Source organism: Mustela erminea, chromosome 4 (genome assembly GCF_009829155.1).
Source record: "Mustela erminea isolate mMusErm1 chromosome 4, mMusErm1.Pri, whole genome shotgun sequence".
In the NCBI taxonomy this organism is placed as follows: domain Eukaryota; kingdom Metazoa; phylum Chordata; class Mammalia; order Carnivora; family Mustelidae; genus Mustela; species Mustela erminea.
The window spans coordinates 52,917,237-52,935,814 of record NC_045617.1 but is presented as its reverse complement, the minus strand read 5'-3'; the positions used below and the strand labels follow the sequence as shown (position 1 = coordinate 52,935,814).

General features: G+C 38.7%; 2 protein-coding genes across 8 annotated transcripts in view; one reads left to right on the top strand and one right to left on the bottom strand.

Moving 5' to 3' along the window:
* FILIP1 (filamin A interacting protein 1) overlaps window positions 1-12,653 on the bottom strand; it is a 273,938-nt gene extending 261,285 nt beyond the window's left edge. The window contains exon 1 of the mRNA XM_032339243.1: window positions 12,588-12,653. The gene's annotated coding sequence lies outside the window, so the exon portion shown is untranslated. The remainder of the gene's footprint in view (window positions 1-12,587) is intronic.
* An 800-nt stretch (window positions 12,654-13,453) lies between these two features.
* The window catches only part of SENP6 (SUMO specific peptidase 6), a 113,570-nt gene continuing 108,445 nt past the window's right edge, over window positions 13,454-18,578 (top strand). For all 7 annotated transcript variants that reach the window (XM_032339250.1, XM_032339248.1, XM_032339247.1 and 4 more), the window contains exon 1: window positions 13,454-13,549. In XM_032339250.1, coding sequence (XP_032195141.1) covers window positions 13,498-13,549 — 52 coding nt within the window. In that variant the 5' untranslated portion in view covers window positions 13,454-13,497. The remainder of the gene's footprint in view (window positions 13,550-18,578) is intronic.

The window sequence follows — 18,578 nt, the reverse complement described above, 5'->3', positions numbered from 1 at the left end:
GTGTTTGGTTTTTGGGGCTTTGTTTTTAGTTTCTTGTTTTGCCCTAGGTGTTTTTTATTTAATTAACATATAATGTATTATTTGTTTCAGGGGTAGAGGTCTGTGATTATCAGTCTTACACAGTTCACAGCGCTCACCATAACACATGCCTTTCCCAGTGTCCATCACCCAGCCATCCCATCCTTCCCACCACCCTCCTCTCCAGGAAACCTCAGTTTGATCCCTGAGATTAAGAGTCTCTTATGCTTTGTCTCCCTCTCTGTTTTCATCTTTTTCATTTTTCCTCTTTTCCCCTATGATCCTCTGCCTTGTTTCTCAAATTCCTCATATCAGTGAGATCACATGATAATTGTCTTTCTCTTACTGACTTATTTTGCTTAACATAATACCCTCTAGTTCCATCCATATCACTACAAAGAGCAAGATTTCCTTTTTTGATGGCTGCATAATATTCCATTATAGATATATAATCACATCTTCTTTATCCATTCATCTGCTGATGGATATGTAGGCTCTTTCCATAGTTTGGCTGTTGTGAACATTGCTGTTATAAACATTGGGGTGCACATACCCTTCAGATAATTACATTTGTATCTTTGGGTAAATGCCCAGTAGTGAATTGCTGGATCATAAGGTAGGTCTATTTTTAACTTTTTGAGGAACCTCCATACTGTTTTCCAGAGTGGCTGTACCAGTTTGCATTCCCATGAACAGTGTAGGAGAGTTCCCCTTTCTCTGCATTCTCACCCACATCTGTGGTTTCCCGACATGTTAATTTTAGCCATTCTGACTGATTGTGAGGTGTCATCTCATTGAGGTTTTGATTTGTATTTCCCTGAGATCGAGTGATTTTTTGAGCACTTTTTCATGTGTCTGCTGGCCGTTCGATGTCATCTTTGCAGAAATGTCTGTTCATGACTTCTGCCCATTTCTTAATTGGATTATTTGTTCTTTGGGTGTAGAGATTGTTAAGTTCTCTATAGATTTTGGAGACTAGCCCTTTATCTAATATGTCATTTGCAAATATCTTCTCCCATTCTGTTGGTTGTCTCTTGGTTTTGTTGACTGTTCTCTTGGCTGTGCAAAAGCTTTTGATCTTGATGAAGTCACAATATTTCCTTTTACCCTTGCTTCCCTTGCCTTTGGTGATGTTTCTAGAAAGTAGTTGCTCCTGTGGAGGTCAAAGAGGTTGCTTCTCCTGTTCTCAAGGATTTTAATGGATTCCAGTCTCACATTTAGGTCTTTCATCCATTTTAAGTCTATTTTTGGTGTGGTGTAAGGAAATGGCCCAGTTTCATTCTTCGGCATGAGGCTGTCAGTTTTCCCAACACCATTTGTCGAAGAGACTGTCTTTTTTCCATTGGACATTCTTTCTTGCTTTGTCAAGGATTAGTTGACCATAGAGTTGAGGGTGCATTTCTGGGCTCTCTATTTTGTTCCATTGATCTATGTGTCTGTTTTTGTGCCAGCACCATACTGCTTTGATTACTACCACTTCATAGTAGATCTTGAAGTCTGGGATTGTGATACCTCCAGTTTTGTTTTTCTTCTCAAGATTGTTTTAGCTAGGGGCACCTGGGTGGCTCAGTGCGTTAAAGCCTCTGCCTTCAACTCAGGTCATGATCCCAGGGTCCTGGGATTGAGCCCCGCATCGGGCTCTCTGCTCAGCAGGGAGTCTGCTTCCCCCTGCCTCTCTGCCTGCTTGTGATCTCTGTCTGTCAAATAAATAAATAAAATCTTTAAAAAAAAAAAAAAAAGATTGTTTTGGCTATTTAGGTTCTTCTGTGGTTCCATACAAATTTTAGGATTATTTGCTCTAGTTCTATGAAAAATGTTGCTGATATTTTGAGATGGATTATATTAAATCTATAGATTGCTTTGTTAGAATGGACATTTTAAAACATTAATTCTTCCAATCCATGAGTTAGTTATATTTTTCCACTCATTTGTGTCATCTTCAATTTCTTTTACTAATGTCTCACAGTTTCTAGAGTACAAGTCTTTCACCTCTTTGATTATATTTATTTTTCAGTTTTTTATTCTTTTTGGTGCAGTTGCAAATGAGGTTGTTTTCTCAATTTATATTTCTTTTTTTTTTTTTTTTAAAGATTTTATTTATTTATTTGACAGAGAGAGTGAGTACAGCAGATAGAGTGGCAGGCAGAGGCAGAGGGAGAAGCAGGCTCCCCGCCGAGCAAGGAGCCCGATGTGGGACTCGATCCCAGGACCCTGAGATCACGACCCGAGCCGAAGGCAGCTGCTTAACCAACTGAGCCACCCAGGCGTCCCTCATTTTATATTTCTGATAGTTTATCATTAGCATATAGAAATGCAACTGATTTCTGTATATTAATTTTGTATCCTGCAAATTTACTGAATTCACTTAAACTTCTTAGAATTTGGTTTTTGTTGTTGTTGTTGTTGTTGTTTTTGGTTGAGTCTTTAGGGTTTTCTATATATAATATCATGTCATCATGTCATGACAGTTTAACTTCTTCCTTACCAATTTGGATGCATTCATTTCTTTGTGTTGTCTTATTGCTATGGCCAGGACTTCCAGTACTATGTTGACTATTAGTGATGAGAGTGGACATCCCTGTCTTCTTCCTGATCATAGAGGAAAAGCTCTCAGTTTTTATCACTGCGTATGATGTTAACTACTGGTCTGTTATACATGGCCTTTATTATGTTGAGGTATGTTCCCTTTATATCCACTTTGTTGAGAGTTTTACCATAAATGGATGTTGAATTTTATCAAGTGCTTTTTCTGCCTCTATTGTGGTGATCAGATTATTTTTATCCTGCTGTTTGTTAATGTGGGATATCACCTTGATTGATTTGCAGATATTGAAATACCTTTGGTTTCCTGGAATCAATCCTACTTGATCACAGCATATGAAGTGCATCAATTTAGGAGGTGAGAACTACAGAAGTGTCCCTGGAACTTTTCAGGTGACTATAAACCAATTCAAAATCACTTTAAAACAAAGATAATATGTATATACAAGATACAAAAATCAAAATAGTAAAAAACAGTGAAAAGTAAGTCCCCTTTCCATCTTAGTTTTCTTATCAAAAGAAAAGGGCTGCTACCAGTTTCTTAGGGCTAAAACAACCTTCTTTTATGTGACTTTTATAGGACTTATCTTCTTAAAAACTGTTTTTTCCTTCTGTACTTCCATTTCAGTTGTCTCCTACCTTAATCCATATACTTATTCTGCATGATATGGTCATAAAGAGGACTATAGTCCTTCACAGTCTTATCAAGTAGCCAACTGAACTGTGGGCCAGGATTCTTTTTCTCCCATTATGGTATTATTGCAGAAGATTTTACATTATCATAGCAATTAAAAAAAATTCTTAGGAATATTAGTCCGCATATTCCTTCTAAATCAGACACTAAAGGTAGCCTCACCTAAACATATGACTCAAAACAAATAGATCAGAGATGCCTGGGTGGCTCAGTAGGTTAAGTGTCTGCCTTTGGTCCAGGTCATGATCCCAGGGTTCTGGAATTGAGTCCCACATTGGGGTCCTTGCTCAGTGGGGTACATGCTTCTCCCTCTGTCTGCCACTACCCCATTTGTGCTCTTTCTCTTTCTTTCCAATCAATCAATAAATAAAATTTTGAAAAAAACCCAAAACAAATAGATCAGCTATTTAAAATTGTTTTCAAGTAGGCCATTTTAGTCATCACAGTAGGTAATAAGGAAATAGCATCAACTTCCTGTTCACCTATTCTTTCATGCCTGGCCTCAGGATAGACTGCTCTCCCAGTCCAAACAGTTTCCCCTTTTGGTGGATATGAGAGGCTACTGACAATGGTTTGTCCATAAGTCATCCACAAAGCCCTCTCTGGGGAAGGGACTAGGGAAGCAAGCTAGGGTCTCAGCAGTAGTCTTTAAACCTCTAGTTCAGATTTTATATAATGCTCTCTAGCTTGTTCCTATCAGAAATGGGATTTGTCCTACACTGCCAAGTTTGTTACATAAGAGGCAAGGGACATTGTATAGTGAAGACCCATGCTTACAACCAAATACCTAAATGCTTTATCCTGCTTAGGATCACAAATTTCAGTAATATGTAGGAAGAAAAATACTTTCATGGATGCAAGATGCTGAACAACACAAAATATTCTCTAATTCACTATAGAATACTTTCCAATCCAAAACATTATTAAATTATGACTTTTTCCCAAGAGGAAATAATCGTAAGTGTTCTTTAAGTAATTCCTCATTAAAGGCCTGATTGATTATCTCCTTCCATTTCCACAAATGAAACAATTTCATAAGAACCTAAATCTCCAATTTGTCACATTATGGGTAATGGCTGGTATCTATTCTTAATAATATTATACTGTTTGCTTTTCTAATACTTTGAAACCAAGGTTGCAGTACATGCCTGTATTATAAGTTTAATGTAGTCACCATGTAAATTCTATACCTTTAATAAACCAAGTTTTGCAATATTATGTTTTCACAATATTTAGAAAAATCTTAACTTTCCATAATTATTTTCTAGGTAAAGGTATTAAATGACATAATTCAAGACAGCTATTGACTTTTAGGTAAAGTGACATGAAAGTACCAACATTTGACCATTTTTGACTTACAAAACCAGCAACTTTATTTGATTCCACCTAATTCCATGGTAGTTTCAAGAATAATGTACACAGACCAAATACTAATCATCATAACAGAGAAATAGTAGAGGAATCAACTGCAACTACCTAGAATGTCATAATTGATACATAAAATAGTTTTCCCACTGCCCAAATTATAGAACTTGTATGGTTTTCATGCCTAAAATTTTAAGCCCTTAAGGATGGGCAAGTCCTAACAGATGAGGATAAATATACAAACTAGGAAACTTCACAATGACCATATTTTTGTTTCAAGAAAAGACTTTATTTTAAAAAAGAAAATGGTAAGATAGCACTGTTAAACTTTGCAAGCTCAAGAAAGATGTCTAAAAAACATAGCTTTAGGGCAAACCTCTTGGGTCCTCCACACCGCTTGGGAGCCTTGTACTCTGTTATTCAATAAACTTTACTATCTCTCAATAAAGAAATTAATAAAATAAAAATTAAAAAACGTAGCTTTATTAGCCTAAAATTATTCAAAAATATTGAAAAACACTAAGAAGAAAATAAGTTACCTATAATCCAAAAACTATTTAAAATTCCATTAAAAAAAAGGCAAAGTCCTTCATATCAACCTTCTAACCCTTTTCCTTTGAAATAGCCTATGCTACACAGATTAGCTATATATACTTATAATATATTTTTATAAAAGTGAAATAAACTGCAATTTGCTTTTTCTTTTTTAATTAACCATGGCTGCTTTCCTGATGAGTACAAATGGATCTATTTCACTGGTTAGAATAGCTGTAAAGCACTTCATTAAACAAATGCTCTCTGATGTATTTCATCATTTCTTTATCCTTGTAATGTGTTTTTCAGTTCTTATTTTATTATGTCTATGTGATTGGAAAATCAATGTGTCCCCTTTACACCAGGGTTGTGGGCAAAGGTTTGACTATGAGGTCATCAAAGCATCTTCTCGAAAAATACAACTTAAAAAATAACCTGTATTTGTTTTAGACTGTTCTTGAGGAATAAAAGAGTCAGAGAAAGAAAAGCAGTAAGAGGCATACATACACACATACATAAACAGATGTGTAGATGGAAAAGAAAAAGTGATTATCTCCTGTGTTTATAGTAAGACAATATTAAGAAAATGAGTGAGGAAGCTAGTTATAAAATGAGTTTTTTTAAAAGATTTTATTTATTTATTTGACAGACAGAGATCACAGGAAGGCAGAGAGGCAGGCAGAGAGAGAGAGAGAGAGAGGGAAGCAGGCTCCCTGCTGAGCAGAGAGCCAGATGTGGGGCTCGATCCTAGGACCCTGGGGGATCATGACCTGAGCTGAAGACAGAGGCTTTAACCCACTGAGTCACCCAGGTGCCCCTAAAATGAGATTTTTAATCTAATAAGGTGAAGGTATTTAAAGTCCAAAACTGAGTGCAGGCTCTTAATTTTTTTGTGCTTTGAGGATTTAAGTTTGTTGACTTGTTCAAGAGATGCAACAGTTTAAATTGGAAAGTGAAGTTAATGAGAAATGAAAAATGCCAATCAGTGGGGCGCCTGGGTGGCTCAGTGGGTTAAGCCGCTGCCTTCGGCTCAGGTCATGATCTCAGCGTCCTGGGATCGAGTCCCGCGTCGGGCTCTCTGCTCAGCAGGGAGCCTGCTTCCTTCTCTCTCTCTCTCTGCCTGCCTCTCAGTGTACTTGTAATTTCTCTCTGTCAAATAAATAAATAAAATCTTTAAAAAAAAAATGCCAATCAGCTTTAGTTGAAAGTCAGCATTACAGCATAGCACTTTTGGAAAATTATGTTGCAAGCTATTACTATATTCCTTTTGCTGTTATTAACCGGAGATAAAAACAGAGGGATAAAGAACCAGAAAGAAGGCCACCAGCAGATTTCATAAAACAGGGCAAATACAACAATGAAGATCTAGATAAAAGCAGTTCTTTATCATTTTTTTTTTTTGCATTATTTCATGTTTAAAATTTTGCTTCTAAGCCACTGATTGTATTCTACCTTTGGGATCACTACCATATGATAATGAAAATAGGGGAGCATGAACTTTGGAGTCTAGATGGATGCGGGCTCAAATTCCAGCTCGACACTTTTCGAGCTGAGTCACCTTGGAAAATGTATTTAAACTTTTAGGTCTCGGTTTCCATTTCTAAAACAAAAATAACATAGATGTTGTTAGTATATGTCAGTAAATGTTGGTTAGGATATGTAGTTATTATACCTAGTGATTATACCAATATGATATACCTATATCACATTGAGAGCACCGCCTTAGCATAAATGAAACACTTAGATACGTTACTCCAAGCACTGGTTCTCAAAATGTGGTTATCAGAACAGCACATTCCCATTACCTTTGAGCTTATTAGAAATGAAAATTCAAGGACCCCACTCAGACTTACTGAATTAGATGGCCTGAAATGGAGCCCAGGAAACTGTGTTACAACCTCTCCAGTTGAATTTTGCATGTTAAAGTTTGAGAACCAATGCTTCAGAATTCAGCTAGACATGACTTTCATGTGATAATTTCCACTAATGAACATTGAAGGATCCAGCAGTCAGGTACATGGCTGACTTATCCATTACGAACAGAAAGCACAATGCTTATGGCCTGTGATACTTTTAAATGCTTATAAAAAATGTGCTATTATTTCTTTTAAAATCAGAAGAAAAATAACATAATGATAATTAATATATAATAATGCATCCAGCTTGGATAGTCTCTTTAGACCAAAGCAGTTTGAAAAAAAAAAAGGCAAAAAAACTAAGTTTTAAAATTTTTATCAAAAATATAGTCTCATATAGCACTATAAATCTGACTTTAAAAAATCTTTAATGTATTTCTTGGGGTGCCTGGGTGGCTCAGTTGGTTAAGCGTCTACCTTCAGCTCAGGTCATGATCCCAGTGTCCTAGGGCTGAGTCCTGCATCAGGTTCCTTGTTCTGATCTCCTGTTCTGATCAGGCTCCCTCTGCCTGCCACTACCCCTGCTTGCTTGTGTGTGCTCTCTCTCGCTCTCTCTCTCTCCCTCTCTCTGACAAATAAATAAAACCTTACAAAAAAAAAAAAAACTTTAAGTATTTCTTGTGGAAGAAAGGACCCAAGAAAGCAAAAGTGCCTACTAGGATCCAAGAAAGTCATAATTCAACCCCAGAAAAAACTTCACTGTTCATTTATTAATGTTGATACTGAAACTATCTGTTAGGAACTATTACAAGAAATCTGTGTTATTCTGAGGATATATTCACAGACATTTCTAAAAATATTAATTTGAGCTTCACCTAATCAAAAGTTTAAAAATTTAAATGTTGAAGTTCTAGCTAATAAACTACCTGCTGAAGTTCTAGAAGAAAATCTGCCACATGGAATAGAGACAGAAAGCATGGACTAAAAGAACTGGAAACAACAAAGGAGCTTCATAGGAAGCATGGTAGCAGTAAACAAGAGCAAAAATAAGGTAGCAAGTTGAAAGTGAGGTATAATATTATAATGTAGAATTATGATAAAACAGAAACTTAAAACATACTTATAACAAATGTATATACATTATTCTCATATAAGACTCACTGTTCAGGGGCACCTGGGTGGTTCAGTGGGTTAAAGCCTCGCCTTCGGCTCAGGTCATGATCCCAAGGTCGTGGGATCGAGCCCCGCATCGGGCTCTCTGCTCAGCAGGGAGCCTGCTTCTCCCTCTCTCTCTCTGCCTGCCTCCCTGCCTACTTGTGATCTCTGTCTGTCAAATAAATAAATAAAACTCTTAAAAAAAAAAAAAAAGAAGACTCACTGTTCTTTTTATCTGACACAAATGCACTTAGCCCTTCAAAAACCATCAACCAGACAGAATTTGCAGAACCTGCTATTGTCTTCTGAAACTTGTATTTAGTTGTGGACTATGTACTGCATTTTTTAGTGCTTGAAGGAACAAGATTGAGTGTTTTCAAGGAAATATATGTATTTAAACTGGGTGACTATTTTATTAATAACTACTAAGCTCTACCAGCGTAAAATATGAATCAGTTTATTCAAGTACAGTTGACCCTTGAACAAGGCAGGGGTTAGGGGTAGCCACGTCCCCACGTAATGGAAAATCTGCATAAAACTTTGATTCCCCCAAAACTTAACTAACGGCCTACTGTTGTCTGAAGCCTTGCTGATAACAGTCAATTAACACATATTTTTTATGTTATATGTATTACATACTGTGTTCTTACAGTAAAATAAGCTAGGGCGCCTGGGTGGCTCAGTGGGTTAAAGCCTCTGCCTTTGGCTCAGATCGTGATTCCAGGGTACTGGGATCGAGCCCCGCATTGGGCTCTCTGCTAGGCAGGGAGCCTGGTTCCTTCCTCTCTCTCTGCCTGCCTCTCTGCCTACTTGTGATCTCTGTCTGTCAAATAAATAAATAAAATCTTAAAAAGAAAATAAGCTAGATGAAATATGATTTAAAAATCATAAGAAAAACATCATATGAAAGAGAAAATACATTTATAGTACTTAACTGTATTGAAAAAGTTCCACATTATTATAAGTGGACACATGCAATTCAAAACCCAATTTGTTCAAGGGCCAACCATAGTTTTATATGCAACATTTTAAATCTGACTAAAATAGAGGAAAAGGCCAGCCCTGATACAAAAGAATAATTTGTAGCCATATACAGAGAGAAAGCCTTGTTATTATATATCCATTACCAACTCCTCCTCCTGTCAGTTCCTAGTTTCCATAAAAGTTGTTTCAGCATTGTAATCTTCAAAGCCAGGCCCTAGGTTCACATCTGGATTACTGATCCTTTTCAGTGTATTTATCATAGATTTCTACCACAATCTTACTTAGGACAAAAATGTTTTCTGGACTTCTGAGAAGACTGAATTAGATGGTTTCTAAGGAATGCAGGCTCTAGAATTCCATGACTCTGAATTTTCCTTGGCAAAGATTATTTTAAAGATGCTGTTTTCATTAGTTCATTCATTCAGCAGATATGTATTAACCTGCTGGTGCAGGACTCTATTTAGACAAAAAGTGCATTGAGGATTGAGGATAAAACATGTCAAAAGCTCTAAAGTAGAAAGGAAGATGAAGTAGAACTGAAAGAAATACAAAATGGTCGGAGATTAACTGAGAAGGTGAAAGTGCTATTAAGATGAGGGTCATAAAGTAGTTAGGGAGGGCCCAGTAGATGAAGTAAGGATTTAGGATTTTATCCTAACAGCAACAGGAAACCTTTGAATGGTTTAAACAGGTAGGTGCTTTGATCTGATTACCCCCACCCTCCCAAGGATCATTGTAGCTTTTGTGTGAGAAATGGATTAGAGGATGGGTACAGAACACGGAATGGCCTGTTTGAAGCTGTTATTGCAGTAGTTATGGCTGAGAGGGGATCATGGCTAAGACTAGGTTGGGCTCGTTGGGATTGGAAAAAATGTGAATAGAGTTAAGATACATTCAAGGTCGTAGCTTTAATTAAAAAAGCAATCAAGAGTGATTCCTAGGTTTCTAGTTTATGAAACACTTCCTACTGAGCAAGAAGCACAGCAGAGAAGTAGCTTTGGGGAGGATCTCATACTTTTGTATCCTTTCAAAGGATCCTGTAGTCAGTCTTAATTCTGTTTTCTTCTGAATTCTGTTTGCACAAGATGATTGCTTAGCCTTGCAGATGTTGGTCCATTAGTCATTGTCATTGACCACTGTGGTTGGAGATGGGATGTTTGCTTTACTGAGTTTGGAAGAGTAAATTCAGGGTTCAAACTTGGCAGTGGGTGACAAGACTAAGTGAATAAAAAGACACTGGAGAAGATAGGGCATTAGAATTAGAACTGTGGGTGGTAGACTCTGTTTTGCTTTTTCTTTTTTCTAAAATTTCTTTAATGAAATAATTAGAAAAAATAAAGTAGCTTATTATGTACACTGCAATTACCCACACATTCGAACTTAAAATAACCTAACTTTTCTCCATTTTATCTTTTATGCCAGAATTAAATTAATATGACAACTAACAAGTTAGCTTACATCTCAATAACATTTGCTAAATTTAAACAATAAAGACATGCTAGACTTTTAATAAAAATTTCCAACTCAGAGAATTGATTTTGTAATCAGCCCTATTTCTAATATTCAAAAGCATTCTCAGCTACATCTGTGGGTGTCTTTCAAAATGTATAAAGAAGGGCTACTAACTGCATATTTGTAAGTATACTAAATATATATTTAAATATTTATACTAAATATATCTACATTTCAGGGACATGTCCTCAATCTGAAGTTTTCTAGGCCTGAATATCTAAGTAAAGAGATACATGATACTATCAATTCTCAATGGATACAGTTCATATATATGGAAGAGTAGTGATTCCTGAAAATATCTTTAATCTTACACTTGAATATGGAAAGTGATCATTTTCACTTGTAATTGCAGACTCATAGACTAAATTAAACTGAACAGAAAGGAATTTGAGATTGTTTAATCTAGTGATCTTTATAATGTGGTCCCCTAATCAGCAGCGTTGTGTATCACATGGGAACTTACTAAAAATGCAAATTTTCAGGTGCACTCCAGACCCTCTGAATCAGAAACTCTAGGGGTGGGGCAGAGCAATCTGTTTTACAAGCCTTTCCAAGTGATTTTGATGCCACACTTTCAAAGTTGGAATTATGTGCTCCAATAGAGATTAGCTGAAATTCACACACACACAAAATAAAACAATGGACTGGTCTTAAAATCCTAAATCAGATTGATTAAAAGACATCTTTTCTATAACTCCACCTTGTTACCCATTCCATATGTATATTAGCTTTCTATGGCTGCTGTAATAAAATAGCACTAATTTAGCAACTTAACAAAAATGTATTATCTTACAGTTCTACAAGGTCAGAGGTCCAACTCGTTATTTTCTTGAGCTAAAATCAAGATGCTTGCTCTGCTTTAAGTTCCAAGGCAAAATCAGTTTCCTTGCCTTTTCTGGAAACTGGCTTCCAGAGGCCACCCATATTCCTTGACTTCTGGCACCTTTTCCCATCCTCAAAGGCAGTGTACATGTATTTTTAAATCAGAGATTATTTTTTAAAACTGCATTTTGTAGTCTGTACAAATGAGTCCAGTCACCCACATCTGTCTATTATCTACACGCCTCAGTATTATACTGTCACTGGCACAGACTCTATGTCATAGAGCATCACAACCAGATCATTCAATATACTCAAATAACACAAATAAAGTATAATAAATTATATTCATTATATTATTTTTGCAAAATTAGGAAAGATTATTCATTTTAGGATAAGATGTTAACAGAAGCTTTAAAGGGAAAGGTTTTCGGCTTATGCCTTAGCTAACAGGACAATTAAACTAATTAGAACAGTTCATTCCTCAAAGATCGCACAGAATCATGGTTTTTCTGCATCGTCTTAGCTGTTGAATTTTCACTGACACACAGGGATTTTTGTTTTTTAAAGAGGGATAGTGAGGGATTTAAGAAAAATGTTCGCTTAGAGGACTACACACCTAAAGGAATTGAGTTTTGGTGGTGAAACTAAGCATAACTTCTTTCCTTTTCTGTATTGTGGATTTTCATTAAAGAATGTCTTATTTTTATAATTTTAAAAAGCCAAAGGAAAAAGGAAAAGAAGGAAAAGCAAACGTGATATAATCACCTGCAATTAATTATAAGGCCTGACTTTGTAAGGTAGGGAATGGTTTTTGAAATCTTAGGCACATACAACAGCATTTTTTTTTTTTTTACATTGTCATCCAAAATGTACTGTAGAATCTACCTTGATATATTATTTCGATAACCTTTTAAAAAATATAGGGGGACCAAGAGTCATTTTCTGAACATGTGATTACACTACTCCACTATAGCTTCTCTCTTCAGTTGGCTATGGTTTAAATTCTAAGACCTGGTCAAAGAAAGGAACTTTTAACATTTTTGAGGCAATTGTGGTGCCACAGAAACCAAACTGATCACCGGCCTGGCTTAGAAGCGCTCACACACCAAGTCTGCCATGGGGCCCTCGCGGTCGAGATTTTGGGCGAAACGTGTCCAGGCCGAGTCGGTGCCGCGCAGGGCCGGCCCTACGGAGAGCCAGAGCGGCGGGAGCCGCAAATCGGCGTTCGGTGCGGCGCTGCAGACTGCTCTGCCCGCGAGCGGAGCCCGGGCTCCAGAGGGGGAGCGGCGCTGGGGGCGGCGGCGTCGGGGTGGGGGCGGGAGCCGGGCGGCAGCTCCAGCGCCCGTGGGGGAGGAGCGGCAGCGGCGGCGGCGGCGGCTGGAGCTTCTGTGGCGACGGACGCGAGGCGGTGGCAGAGGAGACCCACCCCTGTCCACATGGACAGTCGCAAAGGCCTCCGCTGATGCATTCACGCCTGGGCGGGGTGGGCGGACGGCCGTAGCGGCGGCGACGGCTGCAGAGGGAGCAGAGGGCCTGGGGGCGCCTGACGGTCGCGAAAACCTAGCCGCCCCGGCGCGGCGGCTGCGGCCATTTTACGGCCCGGGACGAAGGGAGGTGTGTTTGTGGGCTCGCCTTCAGCCTCTCTTCCTGGGGCCCGCGGCTGGGGAGAGCGTCTCAGGCGGCCTGGGTAGGCGGTGGATGGGGAGTCGTGGGCCGAGAGGAACCGGGCCCGGGAAGCGCCGTCGCCGTCGCCGCCGCTCGCGTTCCCCCGGAGGGGCCTGAGGAGAAGCCCAGGCCGCGGGCCTCGCCACCCGCCAGCCCGCGGATAGGCCCAGGAGCGCCTGGCCTGCTTTTGTGTAGGCCCATCTGGACGTGGGAGCACCGCCCCCCTGACGGCCGAGTTCTAGGCCCGCAACCCTGCGGCGGCTACCCTCCGGCGGCGCGGCCCCTCATCCCGGCGACCGCGGCGGTGGTGTGGGCCATGGATTAAGAAGGAGGCGGCGTGGGAGGAGGAAGATGGCGGCTGGCAAGAGCGGTGGCAGCGCTGGGGAGATTACTTTTCTGGAAGGTACGTCTATTTCTGCTCCTGCAGGGGGAGGGATGGGGAAATACAGGAAAGTGTGGCCTCCTGGTCTCCGGATATTCAGTTATTCGCATTGGGTGGGTGTGGGGGGTGGGGGAGGTGGCAGAGGCACCGGGGGGGCGGGGGCTGCTGGGGCGACGGCGGGGAGGGAATGTGCTGCGAGCGCGTTGGGTTCGAGTCCGCGGATGCAGGGGGCTTGGCCCGGGCACGCAGAGCCGAGGGGGCGCAGGTGGATCCAGATACGAGCTGGAATTGGTGGGTGCCCTTTGAGAGTGCACGGGTTAAGTCTTTGACATTTTGAAATATTTTGGTGATGGCCTAAAGATGAGAGCAGATAGCGTTCCGATCTTGTTCGGTGTTCATGGAAAAAGTTAAAGATTGCTAAGGTCGGGTGAAATTGAGGGGCAGTTAGGTAGTTTTACTTGGGTATGTTTTATATACGCCCTCTGCTATTTTCTGTTTCGCAGAGCTTCAGGCTTCCTTTTGCAGCCAGTATTCCGATTAAGTCTGGCCATGTCTGATATTCTTACGAAATGTGTTTTGTTCAAGATATTTTATGAAATAGTTTATCTGAAAGTAGAGAAGGAGATTCACAATGTCAATTTGGGGACGGTCTCCAAAGCTAATAGACAAAGTTTGGGTGGTTCCATTTTTATTCACTTGTGAGGGAAAGTTAAACATTTGCTGTAGGTGGGACTAAGTAGTCTTAAGAAGGGCTGTATGTTATTGTTGTGAATGGTGGTAATGGGTGACAGTATTGGTTCTTTGCCCATGTAAGTAAGGACCCCCCCACCCCCCACCCAAATACTCGTAAATTCGTTGTGGTTGTGGACCAGGAACTTGAATGTTCATCACATTGCTGAATTTGACTATGGGTCCATTGTTTACACTATGGGTTCATTATTTAAATATAAAGTGAGTTCACAAATATGTTTAGAAAAATAAGTCTGCTGGCCAGTGATTGTTAAAAAGGATTAACCACTCTGGATAATTTCACAAAGATAATTTTCATATACAGTATAAGCAATACTTTTTAAAAAATAATTAATTAGAAATGTTTCTGGATTAAGAAAGTGTATTTTAATTGTGCTACAGGTATTCTATAAGAGGGTGTAGAGGAGTAGGTATTGCCTTGCTTACGGTTATTAACAGCACCTGGAACAGTACCTGGACCACAGAGGTCCTCGGTGTTACGCTAATGAACCAATTGGGCCTAACAGATAGGGGCAGATAGAGAAAGAAAGCTTAATTTTCTTAATTCTTCCTTGAGTATAGCAAAGCAAAACCAAACAAAAAAACACTTAAAGGTGATGAGAGCTTTATGAGATTCTAGTAAGAAGATGTGGAAAGCTTCTGTTTTTCTGGGTTTGTTTCATATTACCTCCGATCTACCTCCATTCTTGTTTGACCAGAATAGATAACCTGTCAGAGACTGAGAGTGGTGCAGCTTGTGTTACAGGTGGTGCTGTGCTGTTGTTTTTTGTTTTGATATTGGAACCTCCAAAGATGGCTTGTTGATGGATACTTACTAATACATTCAGTATGCAGAAGATTGATTGTATTTTTGTACTGCAGTAAGTTTTGGACTTCTACAGTCTTCTGATTCAGTTTAAAAAAATTTTTTTCTAAGATTTTATTTATTTGAGAGAGAGCATGAGCCAGAGAGCAGTAGCAGAGGGAGCAGCTGAGGGAGAGGGAGAAGCAGACTCCCTCCCTGCTGAGCAGGGAGCCTGATGCGGACTTATCCCACGATGCTGGGAATCATGCTCTGAGCTGAAGGCAGCTGGTAAACTGACTGAGCCAACCAGGCGCCCCTGATTCAGTTCATAATTTTGACTAGATGAACATAGGGAGGATGGAAAGAGCGTAAAAAAAAGCCAGCAAATATGAAGCTGATGGTGAATTTTAAACTGTTGCTTTTAGTTGAGTCTAACTTAAGGGTCTAGGAATGTACAGTTACAATAAATTTTGAGTTTCACCATACTCCTTTAGCATTCTCATAAAGAAAGCAGACGGTAACTCGTTACAATATGAGCATAAGAGAAAGCAAGGATTTCAGTTTCTCATATCTGATTTTTATATATTGTACTGAGTCTTTCTAAATAAATGGAATGATTCTTGTATTTTTTGTATTTAATTCTTTTCTTTATACTTTGAATAATAAAATACTTCACCGTAACTTGCCATACATTTTGTACTATACCATGCTTATGTTTTCAGAATATTTCCCCATAAGCCTTAGGATTTAATATTTAAACATCAATAGAGCATACTTTCCTTACTCTGGTAGACGTACTGAAAAAAACTGAAGTAGATTTTCATTTACTCATCAGGTATTTATAGCCACCTATTCTGTGCTAGGCATTGTACAAACAACATGGTATTCCCTTATACTGTATTATTTTTCATTACTTATCACTTGATAAATTTATGCTTTTCAATCCTACTAAAATAATGACCTCCATGAAAATAGTGACTTTGTCTTTTCACTATCGTATTTCTTGCACTTGGAACGATTTGTTGTTAATAAAATAAACAAGATGATAGCAGTATGATATAGACTGGAAGAAATACACAGAGCAAATAAAGGAGTGGAAAAGCCATTTTACATAGTATTAAAATCAGGAAAGGCCCTTCTGAGGAGGTGACACCTTAGTTCACCTTAATTTGGTAACACCTTAACCATGAGGTATTTCAGAGTATGGCCGAGAGGATGATGCCTGTAAAGTTTTGAGATGATACATGGTTCCATTTATGAAACAAAAAGGAGATCATTATGGCTGAAATGTAGAAAACAAAGGAGAGAGTGCTAAAAAAGAGAGGCAGCAGATCTATTTGCCAAGGTGATGATTTTTATTTTATTCTAAGAAATGGGAAGTCATTGAAGAGTTTGGAGCCAAGGAGTGATTTATCTTTTTAAAAATCACTTTGTTCTGTGTACAATGAAGTAGAGAAGAGGAATAAAAAAAGCAGGGACATGAGTTAGAATATTGGAGTACTCTAAAGTAGAAGGGTTAGAATAGATTAGTAGATAAAAAGTACTAGGAGAGGGCGCCTGGGTGGCTCAGTGGGTTAAAGCCTCTGCTTTCAGCCCAGGTCATGATCCCAGAGTCCTGGGATCAAGCTCTGCACTGGACTCTCTGCTCAGAGAAGCAGGAATCCTGCTTCTCCCTCTCTCTCTGCCGGCCTCTCTGACTACTTGTGATGTCTGTCTGTCAAATAAATAAATAAAATCTTTAAAAAAAAAAAAGTACTAGGAGGTAAAAAAAGGTTCAGTTGTAAAATAATCACAGGTGAAAAGTACAGCATAGGGAATATAGTCAGTAATACTGTAATAATGTTATATGATAACAGATGGTGACTACCCTTAGAGTAGTGAATAGTGAGTAATTATAGAATTATTAAATCAATATGTTGTATACCTGATATGAATATAGCATTGTGTGTAAAACCATCAGAGGGGCTTAGATTAGAATGGTAGCAGTGGAGCTTGGGGAACAGTGGTTAGACTGAAGATATGTTTGGATGTAGAGTTGACAGAACTTCTTGATGGATTGTATTTTGAGAATTTTGGTTGGTGTTGTGGGGTAATTCCATATACTGAAATAGAGTAGACTGGTAAAGGAATGAGAAGTTTATGCCTCTGCTTTGGTCAAATTAAGTTTGAGGTGCCTGTTTGTCATCCGTGTTCTAAATTGTGTTTTATTTCCTTATAACTAAGTAAAATATTAATTCTGTTTCCTTTTCTGACTTCATTAGGGAAAAGGAGACCTACTGGCTACTATTGTATTTAATTTTTTTAGTATAGTATCACACTAAAATTGTATGAATTTAGTTAGGCTACAACTTACATTGAACTTCTTTTTCTCTTCGTTTCTTTCTCTTCTATACATGTAAGGTTGACTCATACCCCTTTTCTACATTTGATAATAGGTTGGCAGTTTTTCTTTTCCTTCATTCATTCAGCAGGTATTTATTGAGCAACTGCAGTATTGTAGGTACTATGAGAGGCACAGTGATGAAGGGGAGAAAGAAATGGGTTCCATGGGTGAGGAGAGTCAGTGATCAAATAATCACACTTGTAAATGAATAATTACAACTGTCAGGCATACAACAAAAGGAATTATTTATAATAACAAGAATTTGATCTAATTAGGGCACTTTGAAAGGTGAGTAGGAAAAGGAAAGGTGGGAAGGCAGAGCTTTCCAGGCAGCGGGAATAGAATAGAGGGAGCATGGCACGTTTAAGGAACTACAAGGACAGTTTGATGCTGGCAAAGAGGGTGGTATGAGATAAACTGGACATAGCATTATCGATGTGCTTCCCAAAAGGTCATTGGCTACCACATGGAAAAGGATGCTTTATAGAAGAGCAAAGATTATCAGCAAGTTCAGTTAGGGCAAAGGTGATAGTAACTAGCTTGTTCGTCTAACCTTTTTTTTTTTTTTTTTTTTTTAAATAATCCTCACCCCTTTTTTTTCCTCTGTGGAATCTTTAACAAATCTACACCCTCTCTCATTTGTTCCTTCTTTTTTATACTGCATTTACATCTAATTTTCTTTCCATTTGCCTTTTTTTTTCTACCAACTAATTGCCTCACCAGTATTTTCTCCCATTTTTTTGGTCTTCCCTTTTGCATGTATGTGTATATGTATACATACATGTGTATATGTATGTAACTACTTTGCTTTCTTTTTCATTTCTGCTCCATTTTGGACTTGGACCCCTGGCTTGAAAAGCCCGATGTTGAACTTGAGCTGTTGCCCTCTATACCAGCAAAATCTATTATCTTCAAGCAAAGTGTTTTCTATTTCCCCTTAATCATACTTCTGTCTTACATATAAGTGTAATAACGCAATCAGTTTGTCAGTTTTACTGGGGACTGTAAATACTTCATAGGATCTCTTTTTTTTTTTTAAACAGACTTTTTTTTTTTAAGATTTTATTTATTTATTTGACAGACAGAGATCACAAGTAGGCAGAGAGGTAGGCAGAGGCAGAGAGAGGGGAGGA